The sequence below is a fragment of the Syngnathus typhle genome, linkage group LG11, assembly GCF_033458585.1.
Source record: "Syngnathus typhle isolate RoL2023-S1 ecotype Sweden linkage group LG11, RoL_Styp_1.0, whole genome shotgun sequence".
NCBI lineage: Eukaryota > Metazoa > Chordata > Actinopteri > Syngnathiformes > Syngnathidae > Syngnathus > Syngnathus typhle.
This window is the reverse complement of record NC_083748.1, coordinates 14,246,577-14,261,777: the sequence shown is the minus strand read 5'-3', so window position 1 is coordinate 14,261,777 and position 15,201 is coordinate 14,246,577. Positions and strand designations below refer to the sequence as shown.

Here is a 15,201-nt window from a genome sequence, read left to right as displayed (position 1 = left end):
GAGGGAGACATCATGACATTGTGCCAAGGTGCGCTTAAGTCGAGTGCCTGAATTGTTTCCCACAGATGTTGTTGTGTTGTGCCCTATTAACAGGCACAAACAACCTCAAGGGTGTTGTTTGTGTGTTTGCATGCCGTCTTGAGCTCCTTGAAGTCTTTATTTTTGATGCTTTCCCTTCATTTGACTCCAGCCCAGTGCGCCCCAGATCCCCCCACTTCCCCAACCAGCCTGCACTCTCCCCCTTCCTCTGCTGACTTTCCCACCTCCTCATTATGAATGCCTGAACGGGACCAGGTAAGTGAGTGTTCACCCACCGACCGACCGACCTTTTTCCTCTGGCACCTTGCTTCACTGGCTGAAGAAGCGGAGCAATTAGAAAAAGAATCGATGCGGCTTGCTCTTTGACTTTATTTTGCATTCACTGGAAATCAAGGCAGGTGGCACACTGCCGCACGCCCGCACGCACGTATGCACGTACGTCCGCCTCACGGTTCAGAGGTGCGGGCTTCCGTTTCGGATCCGGCCTTCCTGTGTGGAGTTTGCATGTTCTCCCCGTGCCTGCGTGGATTTCCTTCAGGTGCTCCGTATTCCTCCCACATTTCAAAAACCTGCGTGGTAGTTTGAAATAATTGAAATAATAAGAACATAATGAGAGAAAAGCCACAAATTGAGTACAATGTGAACGCATGGGTGAGCGGAGGAAATGGCCAGTGCACTAAAGCATGGTAAAAGTACCGAGTCCTAGTAATGGTCATCGTCGAAAGAAATAAACCAAAACAAACGCCACTGCCCGGTACTATTTTGCGCCACCGGGAAAGGTATTCCCTTTGACATTCTCTCTTTACTCGACATTTTGTTGCCTACAGCTCAAGCCCTGTCTGCTGTCGAGTTTGATGGAGCATCTTTTTGAGGACTTACTGTGTGAAATTTACAAAGAAGATGACCTCAAACAAACAAAGTGACATGAACTTTTGAAGCGCCCCGTCCAACAAAAGCATGGCAAGCTGTCAACATGGCTATGAGGCATTTGTCTCCTTCCAAGGAATCAATCTCTCTCTACAGTACAGGTTTAGTAAATATCAAGAGCCCAGCTTTGAAGTTCTCAAGGCCTCCAAAGCAGTTGCCAGTGTATAGCCGATGTTCCCCGGGCCAGTACAAGAGCTCCTCTATACGTAGTGTAATACTATATCCAAATTATGTCAACATAATGTAGCTCAGGACAATTTAGAGATTACTGACGGACTGTGAATGAAAAACAGGTAGCATAAGAAGGTTGGATTCTTGAACAATGTGCAGTAATAAGAAATGGTTTCCAATTTTAAAATGCTCAATGACACTTCCAACCCTCAATGAGCGCATCTTCATTTGAGGTTGGGCATTGAACCACAATAACGGCCAAAGCAACGTTGACAATTGGCACACGCACGCCCGGTCTTTGTGGAAAAACAAAGTTCTCTCTTGGCTGGTAGATGGATGGGGCTGCAAGAATCACATGATGATCTTTTTTTGTCGGCTTGGGAAAATTGTCGCATTTCTGTTTGGGGGGCCAGAAATAATTCCAAAATTGACTCAGGTTGCGTGCCAGAGATATTTTGCAAATGAGTCCCAAAGCAAGCATTTGTGCAGGCAGGCAGGCAGGCAGGCAGGCAGGCTACGATGCGCACGCAGCTCATCCACAGATGTATTCAAAGACATTGTACATACAGACGTACTATATCCGTAATACTGCTCAAGAAATGAAAGCAGTACACATGTATGTTTAGAATGATGGATATTTGGTGAAAAGAAGTAAGCTACACACGTTCAGTGGAAATAGAAGTGACCTTAGAAGTGGAACTCCAAACATTGTCAATGCAAGTTAGCGGGGAAATACAGTGTCAGAGAAATACTGTCTCACAAAAACGGTTACCTTTCATGCAAACATGTCTAAAATGTGTTTGATACCTTTTCATTTGGATAGTGACATTCCAAATCATGTTCATACAATGAGTCAGTCAAGTTTTGAAAGAGAAATGTAGTGCCAATACAAGTCCACAACGGCCAGCATGATTATAGATTTGAATCGAATCAAAAGACATTTTGGAAAATTCAACTACTTCATAAAAGAATGTCTAATTGTACATTTTGGGACTTTATTTCGATTTACTACGGCACTTATTTCTTGTCATCGTATAGCTTTAAGAGCTCAACTATGTGAACATTGGTCCAGAATGGAATTGCTCCGACTACCTTTATAAAGCAGGAGAAGTGGCAGCGGTAACTCAATGGAAACATCTCGTCTTGTGTATCAGCCACCATTTGCATTTTCCTTTCCTCAACTCAATGTCCACGTGGCCTGCTGCCTTTGTGATTTCAAGGAAATTTCATTTGATGCTGAAAGCACTTATGCTCCTCACTAAGCAAAAACAAAACAAAGATTTATGAGATGGATCTCTATTTTTTTCTTTTTTTAAGAAAGGCAATATGCTCAAAAGTGGCAGTATTTCTATTTTTCGATGCATGGAAAGACAAGATGTCATTTTTACACTTTTCATCAACAAAAGATTTGCTTTAAGTTTCTTGCGCTTTTGGATCGATTGAACATAGATTGATATTTTTCAATCGATGGAAACATGTCAACATGGTTGCCGCCAGCCAGCCAGCCAGTGGTTGTCAATGTTTCTGTTGGTGTTTTGGTCCAGTTGTTAAAGCATATCGGGTGGTTCTTATGGTCTATTTTCCAAATCCCCCAGGTTGTCTGTCCAGTCTTCTCTTCTGTTTCGCAACTATTACGATGGTGGAAGAAAAATGTACAAACTATGCAAATGCTTCAAAAGAAAGTCCAAAAGACAAATGTGCTTGCTTTCACCAAACTTTGCAATAAAGTGAATGTATCCCAATGTCTTTTTTCCAGCCAGATGCTTTAGAGTTCATCACAGTATTTTGTACGATCAAGTATGTCTTGTTTGGAATGGAAATACAGTACACATGTATATATGTATGCTCTTTAACTCCACTTGCTAATGAGGTATTTCACTGCCAAAAACACTGCGAGACACTACTGAGGTGAAACCTGCTTAACATCGATCGACAAGCGCATTCATTATGATGATGATGATGCTCTTCAGTCTTGCTGTATGTCGAAATAAAAGGCTAACTCAAATCTCTTTGTCTTTCATGTTGAACACTACTGTTCAATGCACACAACCTCCTCATGTGTTGAGAGTTGTGTTCACAATAAGGCTATCACACTGGCTTCAAATAATGTTAACTCTGCTGATGTGTTTCTCAGGATGACCATTCAAGATTGAAACGATGTCAAGAATTCTTGCGCGTGCAACAGTATGTGATGTTAATGGTGTACAGTGTAGTACATGCAGTCGGCTACAAAGAGGAGACAACCAATCATGCCAGCCGGACCAAGGATCAATGATATGACTGCAGGGCGAGTGAGTCTGCATGCTTCGAGTTAATCTTCACCTCACATAGGCTACATGACACAATCAGCACTCAAAGGTCAGATGAGAAAAAGAAAGCACTCAGTCAGTCAGTCAGTCTCATTGAAAAGCACAGAAACCATAGAAAGGATTACTACCATGGTTGTCGTTACGGAGTTTCAGAGTAAGTCTTCGATGTTTCTTTGAAGTGCAACACCATTCCAACAATTTGATGTTAAAATGGAAAATGTCATTCCTTTCAGAGGTTGGAATTGGCCTGGTGGGATTTGCTTTGTTTTTTCTGCTCTTTGGTGTATTGCTCTACTTTGATTCTGTTTTGCTGGCCTTTGGGAACGTAAGCAGTTTTCAATTGGACACTTTCTCAGATCCAATCGGGGGCTCAGTCCAAAATATGTTTCATTCTTCCTTGTGTCTGCAGATTCTCTTTTTGACAGGTTTAACGTTCATCATAGGCTTCAAGAGGACCTTTCACTTCTTCTTCCAAAGACACAAGTTCCGAGGCTCCTTCTTCTTCCTGGGAGGTGTGTCGCTAGTGCTGTGCCGTTGGCCCATCATCGGAATGCTCGTGGAGGGGTACGGCTTCGTCCTTTTGTTCAGGTCAGTTACACGCAAAGTGTAACAAAATGAATTAGTATGACGTACTTTGAATGGAATCCCAGTTCAAATATACCAACACCTGCTTTAGTACTATATTGATGTTGACTTTGTTCGTGTCCATAGGTCTTTCTTTCCAATGGCCTTGGCATTTGTGCTGTCAGTGGTCAACATCCCATTCCTCAATGCTGTAAGAATATTTTCCCAGTAGCTCAACACACAATTGGCTTCATTTCCTATTCCTTTTCTTTTTTACTCTCCCTAAGATTGGCCATCACATGCTTCTCTTTCCTTCATAGTTTTTGCAGAGTGGTTCCAGCATGGTCTAAGAGAACCTTTCACTGAACACTGAAGGGATGGATCAAACGTTGGTCAGATACTGGAGGGAGAGACTCTCAACCACTTCATTCTTAGTACCTTTCACCACAGTATTCCAAAATGACAGTGTATTTACTCCATGTGAACTACTACGTGCAGTACATGGTCTAACTGGTGTAGTTGGATTTCATTACCGCAGTCGAGTGTGGTTTGCATTTGTCTTTGCCGCTGGACTTTGAGTGGCTTCGATGATAGGAATATGCGTATCATTCTCACGATCTGAAAATGAGCTCATCGTTTCCGGGCAGCCGTCCTCATCCTGCTACCGGGGAAGGAACGTGCAAATGGTTAGCCCGTGCAAAAGAATCATAATTGACATTCAAAGAAGGCGGAAACCAACATTCAATGCAAAAACTCATTTTGCGCACAGTTTTGCAAAATTCAACTTACTTAAGATTTCCATTCGACATGACCATATGCTTTCCTGACGGGTTGTATGCACAAACGCAGCACGTGTGTACGTGTGTGGTTGTTTTCAGGGTTTTTGTACTATGAACTTTTTTTGTAGCTCTTCGTAGAGTCATTAAACAAACGTCAAGGAATCATTTTTAAAAACATTTGAATCATTTTTACTTTATAAAATGACAGCAGAGATTTTTCAAAATCAGACAGCTTTGCTTTGTGAAAATAAACTTTACTGTTATACACAATGTGAATTTAATAGCGTTTATTGTTCATTGCTTCGGTTCCCTAGTATTGACCTGCAAAAAAAGGAAGAAAGGAAAATGCCTCTTAATTGAAGTTGTTGAGCTTGCAAGCAAGATGTTGTAAAACCTTAGCCGGCAGTCTCGCACATACATATACGTACGTACGTACGTACGTACCGGCTATTGGAGGAGACGGGCTTTCTTTGTGGCCTCCTTCTGCTTCACCTGAAATGAAGATTGCAACAAATTTCATGCATTTCTTAAGGCATCTGGGTTCACAGTAAAACAAAACGACAAAATAATGGTTAAATCTACAGCAGCAGGTAAATTATACAGCGGTAGGTACCTGAGAGTGGCAAAAGTTGTCATTACTTTTTATGTCTGTGTGTTTTGAGAACGTGATGGAACGGTTCACGGAAAAATGTTGAGGTACCACTGTATAGCACTCGATTTACCTGTGAGGGTTTTTTTCTTTACCTGAGGTGTTGGTAGGTGTAAATTGAGTGGCATTTAAATCTTCTCCAGCAGAATATTCCGATTGACAATTCCAGTCCACAGGACAAGTGCTTAATGTCATCAATTTCACATACATCCGGATCACATGTTGGGCTTTTTTCAGCGCCTCCCTTGGTGAGCTTTCTACCATCTTCAATAACCTTGAGGGACTGTCCTAAACACACACAGAAATGGCCTTTTTTTTTTTTTAAAAGGTTTATTTTCCTCCCCAATGAGACTAATCAGGAAGAATGACTATTGACTATTGCAATCTTCTCTCTATAGAAGCCCATTTCCAGCAACCATCCATCGTGTTTGCTGATTGTGCTAATGAAAATCTTACCTCAATCTCTTCATTTATTTCAGATATACATCCTTGGGAGTAAAGGTGGTAGATGGCCTTTTCCACACTGTTGACATATCTTCCATTGTCTGAATTCCTACTGTAATGGAAATGCGTTCTCAGAAGCTCAGGTACTTGTGGGAGCGCTGCTTTGACATAACAGATTTTACTCTGTAAAACACAATCAATCAATCAATCAATCAAACAGGACAGCAAAATACGAAAAGAGCAAGGCACGTTCTTGGAAAGCATTTAGGAGGATGTACTTTCATTTTCCAACTCATGTCTATTTGCTGATTGCATCATAGGCTCTAGATGAGGCATACACTAGTCTGCCTCAGCCAAGCGAGGCATACGCTTCACATTGCTGCTCTTCTTCTGCGCACATTTAACGAGAGTAAACTACCAGATATAATGGTGCAAATCAGGCAGACTGGCCCAGAGGATATGTTCTGCCACCAGTCACATTCTTTAATGGTAAATATTGATCAAGTGTTCTAATTCTGTTCTCATGGGCTCAACAATTTCTAAGAATGTGATTTACGTCACCACTGTAGGGGAATTTTCTAAAATTCTTCTTGTCCTATTTCTAAACAGAGTCACTCGCCTGACTTGACTCGTGTGCCGGGAACACGGGATTGATTCCCACTCGGTGGCAGTGGTGTGCATGTGGCTGGGACTGGTTGGCTCTCTCTAAATGTGATGAGGCTTTTTTTCTTTCTTTTTTTTGGAAATAATCATGAATCAAGATGTCGTTAGCTTTGCTGTTAAGATGGGAGTAAAACATCTGCTGAACTAACAGCAACAAAATTTGATGATCACTTTGGTCTGAACTCCAAGTATGTACCACCTTGAGCAGGGTCTTTGTTCTGCAGATAATGATAACAAATCAGACACAAATCACCACAAAGCAATTTTGCAGCTTCTGAATTGGAGCTACTCATAAAAGGGAGGCAGGCATGTGATAGCACTTGTGACAACACTGTATCTCATTTCGTCTGGGTCTTTTCTGCGCCCTATGACAGTCGGTGCTGTCCCCTCCCAGTTTGAATATTTAGATGCAATGCAAAGCAAATGGCACACACTTGCCAGTTCCAATTCTCCCACTGTATACTCATTTTGTGTGTGCAGTGCTGTAACAAAATTCTCATGAAGAAAACCCCCAAAGCTAACAATTTGGATTTTTTTTTTTTAGACTGCAATTCAGGTCGATCCAAACCCAACAATGCATTTTATGTCATGGTTCTAAAAAGATGACAATATTTATGACGAATTGTCAAAAATCGCATCCAATTGAATAGGAATTCCCCAAAAGGCAGAAATGTCATGTGTTAATATCCACTTACCAAATTCAAATGTTCAGTAAACTGATAGATTATTAAACAGCCATGGTCCAATTGATTGTCAATCTACAAAGGGACAAAAGAGCATTAGGTTTCTTTTAAAGACTCACACAAAAGCAACCTGATATGTGACAAAGTTACATTTCAATCAAGCGTTTCGTCTGAATAAAGTGTCCGTGTAAACATAGCCGGCGGCGTTGATCAATTTTCAAGAAATGGCTCCATGTACTATTTTAAGACAACACGATGTTTCTCAATGGCCTATTGAAGCTCTGGCATGGATGGATGGATGGATGGATGAGTCTCACCAGGCGATTGAGGCTCCGCAGGTGCTCCTGCGTTATTGAGTGTCGGCATGGACCGGGAACACCACCCAATACCAGGTGAAAGCAGACGATGAGAAACAAGCGCGGATGCCAAGCCTAAAGGAAAGGGCAGATGATAAGTCAAGAAATGAAAGGGCATCTATTAGGGTAGCATGGTCATCTCCCAACGCAGAGGTTGGCAGTTCCATGCCACTGTGACCATGTTGAAGTATCGTCGAGCAAGGTACTGAACTCCAAGCTGCTCCTGATGCTATGTCACCACTCGCTGAATTAGGAAATGGTGTGACAGTACCAAAGGTAGAAAAGCGCTATGGAAGTGAAAGCCCATTGAAGTCAGACCTCCGGCTCGGGAGTCTTACACAGTATGTAGTATGCGTCCATTCGTCCACACAGATGACTTTCTGTCGCGAGCGTGGTTTTAGATCAGCTACTGAAAATGCTGTGACCAAGGCAAGCTGATGAATGATAGTATACAGAGCCACCCCTAGAAATCAAGATTCCTAGAAAGCATACCATGCCTATCAATAAAGACAGATACTCACTCCGTGTGTTAGTGGTTAGACAAAGCCTGGAAGAGCGGGTCATGATCGTACCAGCATCAGAGCAGCTATTAGAAGAATCAGGTGAGGGACGCTGAGCAAAGGGGTGCCTGCACATAGTAGGAGTCTTTGTTAAGACCCAGGCCTAATCCGAGGCGTAGATAAATAGCGAACAGCAACTTCAGTGCCAAACATGCATAAGGAAGTCATAATACACCACAAAGCACGGAAGAGAACAGTCAACAAAGAAAGCCGCAGTCTTGCAATTCTGCTTCCAATTCCAAACATTTGCTGGCAAATGAATTGCACATAGTGGTGGGTAATAGGTCACTTTAACCCAAGAGTAAAGTTTGAAAAGAAATCTATCAAGAGCACAAGGAACCTAGGCGAGCCCGCAGATGAGGAAGAGCCACTGCGCTGAGCCGTGCAGTGAGTGTGCCATGATGCGCAACTCCACTCAACACACGAGCAGTGTGCTCTGCGCTTTGCTGACAACAATGAATTGCACAAAGTTCACACATTAAAGGGATCATCCATGGTGCATTTTTCACTGACAAGCACACTTTGTCTTCTTTGTTTTCTTTGTTTCTATCCATCCGTTTGGATGGAATAACGGAATGACTGGTGCCATTTTAGATGAGAAATCTGCCCATGGCCCGACGACCCATCCATCACAGTTTGTCTATTCCAAATGATTGTAAATACATACATACTTACATACATACATATATACATCTGTCTCACTATGGCAATGCCACAATTCTGTTGCACTTGCTGTTGCCAGGTCGGTGCAGTAATAAGTTAAGAGAGGCACCCAACAAACAATTCTCCAGTGACCACAATACAGAATGGTAAAATGATGAATCTCTCGTAAACAACATGAAAGTAGAAAGTGGATATTTGTCTCAAGTCAACCTTAAGAATATACATGCATCAAATTTTGCGGCACCAACCAACTGCCAGGCTTTATTTTTTCTTAAAGCACCTGTCAAGTAGCACGCAATGAACATGTGAGGCCAAAGAACTCACCAAAGCAGGTCACAGATGAGAGAAATCTGAGAAAGAACTGGGAGTAAACTGCTCGACTGGATACTTTGCAAGTCGTCCTCTTGAACACCAAGTTCAAAAAAGTATGTTTGACATTCATTCGAAATAGCAAATAATAATAGAAGGAAGTCTCTAATTTGATTCATTTCTTTCCCTTGTTAGGTGAGGTGAGATACTTACAAGATCCTGATCTGTAGCAAAGTCATATTGCTTTAAAGAACACCGTAGAGCAAGAAGCAAATGATTTGAGCCACGATAGTCTACTGAGGGAACATTTTGACATGACTCTTACCTTAGTTATGAAGTCTAGCACGTGTATGTTCATCTGGATGAGATGAAAAGCCAAACAAGTTTGGGCGTCATTTGCCCAAAAATGGAGCCTGGGATGTTGTACAGCCCTGTAGAATCTCACCCTAGGTGCTTGCGGAGATCTGAAGACTCACTGAGCCACATCGATCCATGCATATAGACGACATGGGTGGGAGGCTGGATCACAAGTCTTCACCGCTTGCTTCTGCCTTTGTAGAACCTCCTCCCACTTACTCACAGATGAGGCAGGTTAACAAATGTTCTGACTACCTCCTATTTATTGTGATTTCTAGATTGAAAAAAAATACCTTTTTCTTTTTGGGGTGTTATTGATTTGCATATTTTAGTCCAACTCTATGTTGTGGTCTATTTAAATATTCAATGATGTAGCTGACGTTTTTTTTTTTTAATTTATTGTATTGCGTCAAATTGTATTGCTCTCAAACTTAATGATGTCGTATTGAAGAGGTCTACCCTTTTTAATGGAGTGGCAACTTGTGTATCAATATATGGCTCAAATCTTCCCAAGCATTGTATGAAGCTATGCATGGCATGCTCAGACATTTCTTGAATTCTTGCATTATTGCCCTACAAACATGGCCACCTTGTTTTTGAATTGGATTGAGCACATGATATCTCCAAAGATTGTTCAATCTTATCGTACAGTCTCATGGCAGCAAAAGGCCTCAGGATAGGCAACATTATAAAGTGGCTTTTCTTTTCACGTTATCACATGATAAGAAATCTTTCAATTTGCTTTTGCATCCACACCTACTGCATTGTATCTTCAAAGTGTCAACAAACAGCTCTCTTAGCTCGACATCGATCATTATCTCGAGCCTCCAGTCTCAAACTTGACTTTTAGACTTGTCAGTGATTTTAAATTGGAGCGCTAAATCAGTTGTGTTGTTGAATCCAGCTGCTGCCTTTCTTTTTGTCAACAGCACTTGGAAACAATGATTGATGCCTTGCTTCATTCTGTCTCGGTTGGACCACTGTAATGCACCAGTCCTCCCTCAAGCGTCTCCAGTCGGTCCAACATGCCGACGGTCGGTGCTTGTAAGAGGGAGCACATAAGCCCAATTCTGGCCTCCCTTTGCTGGCTCCCGATACATTTTCCGAGTGCTGCCGGTCCTTCCCTCTGGGAAGGCCTCCCCTTAAATGTGAGTTCGGCTAGCCCCCTCCCTCTCTGTCCATTCCTAAAACTTGGCTTTTGACCAACTTTGGACCATTTTGTCCGGATGGGCAGGGGGGGTTAGGTGACATCCAAATTGAAAATGGCTATCTGAGGCCGCAGATTACCCCCTCGCACGACAACTGAGGGCATCTTCCTGCACTTAAAACTCCTCTCTATGTTCCAAAAGAACATACATTTTGTGTTTCAAAGAAACCATATCATGGAAAGCAATTTCCTGTCATGCATCAACAGCATCATGGTTTGCACGTCACTCGTTGATGTTCAACTTTTCTCAACATTAAATCAAGCTTGAAACACAATAGATCAAACCAGAAATTGGTCAAGAAACGGACCCAACATAAGCTTCATTTAGAACCCTCCTATGTATGTAAATAACAATGGTCAAACATTTTCCATTGCTGATATGGCAGAGTGCATCGTGTTTTAAATATCTCAGTCGAATTTCACGAATTGTCCTTACATCTTGTTCCATGTCGGTTGTCAGGAGCATGTTGATTGCTCAGTACACATTTACTGCAACGAGCTGGCCAGCCAGCCCCCTTTTCATTTTGCTAAGTCATCAAAACAACAGCCCGCTGCCTTCATAATGAAGCATTGTTCAGGAACACAGCTGAGGCCAAGGGGAGAACAGGGCACGTCCGAATTCTGGGACCAGTCTGGGAATCCCAAAAGGAAATACGAGTTGAACTGAAGGTCTTGGACTCGTCAAGATCACAAAGAGGAGAACAAAAAACGTAAGTTTCTTACTTCACCATTAGTCCATTCAACTTAAAGAAAGAAAGATATAGTCATGTTTATACGCCATACAGATATTGGTGTTGAATGTAGTATATCTTTTCCCCACTTGCCGTATATAATGTGTTGGCATGTTCATCATCTTCCGGCGAGCAATCAATCCTGGACAACTTTGGATGTACGTATTTCTCCACAAGAATTACTTTGACAAATCATTGTACAGATTATTTCAAATAAAATAGGTTTTCAAAGGGATTGTTTTTATGTACACGACACAACATCTCAAGTTCGTTGTAATTGGTGTATGCTGAGCATATGCAGGAAAATATTGTTTGATATACTAGCTCTTGTCATGGATCTCATCCAATGGGATGTGTCGTTTGTGATGTCCAGTCAGGCTATCGGTCATGGGTCCTGCCTGACAGGAGAAGATTAGCTCCTGCAGTCCAACCACATTCACAGGCTCATGTCACTTTCAAAGTAAACATTCTTTCGGCATTCTGACCAAACCGTTAAAAATACCCCTTTGACTCGGCTCAATGGGCAAACATCAGAAATAGCCCACTAATTGATTCAAATGGAAATGACGCCACGCTATCTAGACCGATATATAATTGGGACTTTGTGTTCAACAGGAAAACAGAAGACACCGTTTGAAAATGAATATCTCAATATATTTAGCAATTGAAAAGACTACAAAGACACCATACAGTATTGTACTTCCCCTTGTAGACTGGAGCATTTATAATCCCATTTTGAAATGATTGCTATACTGTTGATGGACTCGTAGCCGCCAACAGTAAGGTTGACAGCTGAGGGGCCTGCCCTTGGTGGCTCTCCCAGCCACCGCTGCTAACTATGGAAACAAACCTCTTTGTTATGTGTGCAGGTGATGAACACCCTCATCACCTCTGCAATTTTGATGGCCCTGGTCTTCTCGGGGCCCTACCCTTGCTTGACGGCCCCCCTCCACCAATCAGATGATGATAGTTTTGACCTGGACAACTATGACCTGAACAGCGTAACGGACTGGGACAACCCGGAAGCCAACCTTTACGGTGACACTTACGATTATGAGGACTTGGACCAAGAGGTAAGTGGGCGTTGTCGATTCCGATACTTTTGACCAGGGGTGGACAAAGTAGGGTACCCTTATTATATGACCTCTTATTGGGGTATTTTAACCAACCCTTACCAACAGATCACTAAACTCCTTTACACTCGATTGACAGATTGAAGTCGAGACTGAAGCAGCAAGCGTCGAACGCTTAGGCAGCAGAGCAAAAGTTAACCAGCATGATGAAAAAGTGACTCTGCCTACTCTGGATTTCAAAGGATCCGGCCTATTTGGACTTGAGACTGGACTGGGTTTGTAAACACCCTCATTGTGCTTATTTGTTTGCACTCAGCCGTGAGAGTGAGTCGATGCATTGGTATGTGTGCAGGAATGCCTACCTGCCTTCTGTGCGTCTGCATTGGAGGGAGCGTGTACTGTGATGACACAGGCTTGAAAGAGATTCCTCCCCTGCCCAAGGACACCAGGCATTTTTACGGACGCTTCAACAGCATACGACACATTAAGAACACTGACTTTAGAAACCTGGGTGGGAAAGCAGTTTCAGCACAAGCAGAGAGAGCTATTACAATGAATGACACGTGACATTTGCCTTGCATTAATTTACAGGTAAGCTTCAATCTATTGACCTTACTGGAAACCAGATTTCTGAAATGGATGAAGACGTATTTGGCTCACTGGAGCAGCTGCGTGACTTGTTATTAGCTGAGAACAACCTCCAGGCCTTGCCAGAACTACCAGTTACCTTGACGCACATTGATCTGCGAAACAACAGACTCGACAGCCAAGGGATCCATTCCGAGTCCTTCAAGGTCGAAACAAGTCAAATAGGGGTGGAATCCATTTGGGTACCGTATTCAAATGGTTACTGTTTGTTGTATTGTTGCTATCGACGTGTATTTCTCTTTCACATAGGATATGAGTCAGCTGGAGTTCCTCTACCTATCAAATAATAACTTGGATTACATTCCAACACCGCTGCCATTGAGTCTCCGAGTATTACACTTGCAAGTAAGGACACAGAGAGAAGGAAGAAGCACGACGCTTTTGGTTTCATTTGGTGGCCATCTGATGAATTTGACTTGCCATTTTTCACAAGCTGCACTCAAGGATCTCAAACATTTCCTCCATGCACAAAAGGGCTTTACGCTCAAATCTTGTTCAAAACTTGGTCTAAATCCGCGCCATCCAATCCATATCCATGTTGGCCGTGCAAGAACTGGGGTGTCTTCAACTTCCACCAATTGTGGACTCTTGCAACATGGGGCCATGCATTGACAAGCCGCAACACGGGGTGATGCTTTTGATTGGATGGCACAACAATGGGCCTGAGGCTCTCGATATGGTATCGCTGTGCATTCAAAATGTCATCAATACAAGGACACGGAGAGCTCCAGCAAAGAGATGGCACCGTTTCAACTTGACTTTGAAATGTGTGCAAACAATAAGAACTTTTTTTTTGTCATTTGCAATTAGGGCAACAACATCCAGTCGCTGCATGAAGACACCTTCTGTGACAGCCATGACCGTTACTTCATTCGGCGCAACCTAGAGGACATCCGCCTGGACGACAATCCTTTGAACATGAATTGGTTTCCCCGTGCCTATGCATGTCTGCCGCGCCTGCCTGTGGGGAGTCGTTAATACGTAGTTACTGTTAAAAAGAAAAATAATGATTACTTTTGTGTCAGAACACTTCTTTGTTTATACACTTGGCTGTGGGTACAGTCGGTTATTGACGGCCCAAGATGTTGCTGGAAACCTTCCTGTCTTTTGCAGCTGTGTAACATTGTACCATGTGAGTCAAGTCCCCAGGCATGAGGAAATAGGCTTTTAGAACACTATAGCTCGCTTCATAGACATGAGCAAAGCCCTTTCACAATTCACTTCCATCGCTTTGTATAGCACATTGACCTGTTCATGACATTCGTATATGCATAGAGAAAGGGTACTGTATATAAATGCATGTAGATGGATACCTAAGCCTCATTATTTGTTTGAAATAAAAGTACAGCAATTTCTAGATCAAAAAGAAGAAATAAAATAGCTTACACTAAGCCAGGCATATTGACGCTGCCTAAGTCGCCGATCCGTAGCAACATTTTGTTGTTTGAAATGAACGTGTCGACATTCAGTTTGTCATGGTGCAAACGACACATATGGAGTTTCTTGAGAATGCAGTTGTACTTCAAATCTATTTCAACTACAAGTGCGGAGCTCCCGAGCTACAGGAGTTTGAGTGTCACATTACTGAGCTGCAGCTGTCTAAAGACTAACACCTCTGGTGCAAGCATCCGTCAGAGCCAAAGAGACAGGCGTAATTTTGTGTGTTGATGGCTCAGCTAAATAGTCAGCCTTGTGTCTGCTCCATTTTGTCTGATTGGCACACTGCCCATGATTTGTTGCCTCCTACCCAGCCCCGTCCTACCTATGCTTTCACACACCTAAGGGAAGCGAAGGGAGCATACCAAAAAGAATTGTGCTTGAATAACCTCAAAAGTTTCAATCTCTCTCTTTCTCTTTCTCTCTTTCTCTCTTTCTCTCGCTCTCTATCTATCTATCTATCTCTCTATCTATCTAATGTATCTAATCTATCTACGTCTATCTGTCCACACTTTCACCTCCGTCGTAGACAATAACCTCCCTAGCTTCCTCGGTCGCTCCCTCCCTGGCAATCCAGAATATCTGTGGCCATACGTCATGTCAGCCACCTCACGCTACCACTGCCAAGTTCA

At 42.6% G+C, this 15,201-nt stretch overlaps 4 protein-coding genes across 17 annotated transcripts in view; 3 read left to right on the top strand and 1 right to left on the bottom strand.

Annotated features, from left to right (window-relative positions):
• plekha6 (pleckstrin homology domain containing, family A member 6) overlaps positions 1–3,426 on the top strand; it is a 29,571-nt gene extending 26,145 nt beyond the window's left edge. For 12 of the 13 annotated variants that reach the window (XM_061290443.1, XM_061290440.1, XM_061290442.1 and 9 more), the window contains 2 exons: positions 191–294; positions 867–3,142. In XM_061290443.1, coding sequence (XP_061146427.1) covers positions 191–276 — 86 coding nt within the window. In that variant the 3' untranslated portion in view covers positions 277–294; positions 867–3,142. Of the gene's footprint in view, positions 1–190; positions 295–866; positions 3,143–3,271 lie in introns of those variants that run through there. The other variant, XM_061290435.1, reaches the window with a different exon arrangement.
• A 47-nt stretch (positions 3,427–3,473) lies between these two features.
• Positions 3,474–4,966, top strand: golt1a (golgi transport 1A). Of its 2 annotated transcripts, XM_061290450.1 has the most exons (5): positions 3,474–3,600; positions 3,680–3,771; positions 3,856–4,034; positions 4,158–4,221; positions 4,331–4,966. In XM_061290450.1, exons 1-5 carry the CDS (start codon positions 3,474–3,476, stop codon positions 4,358–4,360), a joined length of 492 nt encoding a protein of 163 aa, XP_061146434.1. In that variant the 3' UTR covers positions 4,361–4,966. The 2 variants fall into 2 exon arrangements, with proteins under 2 accessions (XP_061146434.1, XP_061146433.1); XM_061290449.1 differs by having other exon boundaries at positions 3,680–4,034.
• A 95-nt stretch (positions 4,967–5,061) lies between these two features.
• Positions 5,062–9,628, bottom strand: LOC133161808 (macrophage colony-stimulating factor 1-like). The gene is made up of 7 exons (XM_061290448.1): positions 9,442–9,628; positions 7,546–7,659; positions 7,241–7,303; positions 5,895–6,065; positions 5,534–5,726; positions 5,234–5,281; positions 5,062–5,110 (listed from the first exon to the last, which is right to left on the bottom strand). Exons 1-7 carry the CDS (start codon positions 9,472–9,474, stop codon positions 5,100–5,102), a joined length of 633 nt encoding a protein of 210 aa, XP_061146432.1. The 5' UTR covers positions 9,475–9,628; the 3' UTR covers positions 5,062–5,099.
• Positions 9,629–11,234: 1,606 nt separating this feature from the next.
• optc (opticin) lies at positions 11,235–14,533 on the top strand. The gene is made up of 7 exons (XM_061291412.1): positions 11,235–11,390; positions 12,281–12,484; positions 12,624–12,759; positions 12,837–12,995; positions 13,076–13,278; positions 13,382–13,477; positions 13,943–14,533. The coding sequence occupies exons 2-7, from the start codon at positions 12,284–12,286 to the stop codon at positions 14,108–14,110; spliced, it is 963 nt and encodes a 320-aa protein (XP_061147396.1). The 5' UTR covers positions 11,235–11,390; positions 12,281–12,283; the 3' UTR covers positions 14,111–14,533.
• Positions 14,534–15,201: the final 668 nt, after the last annotated feature.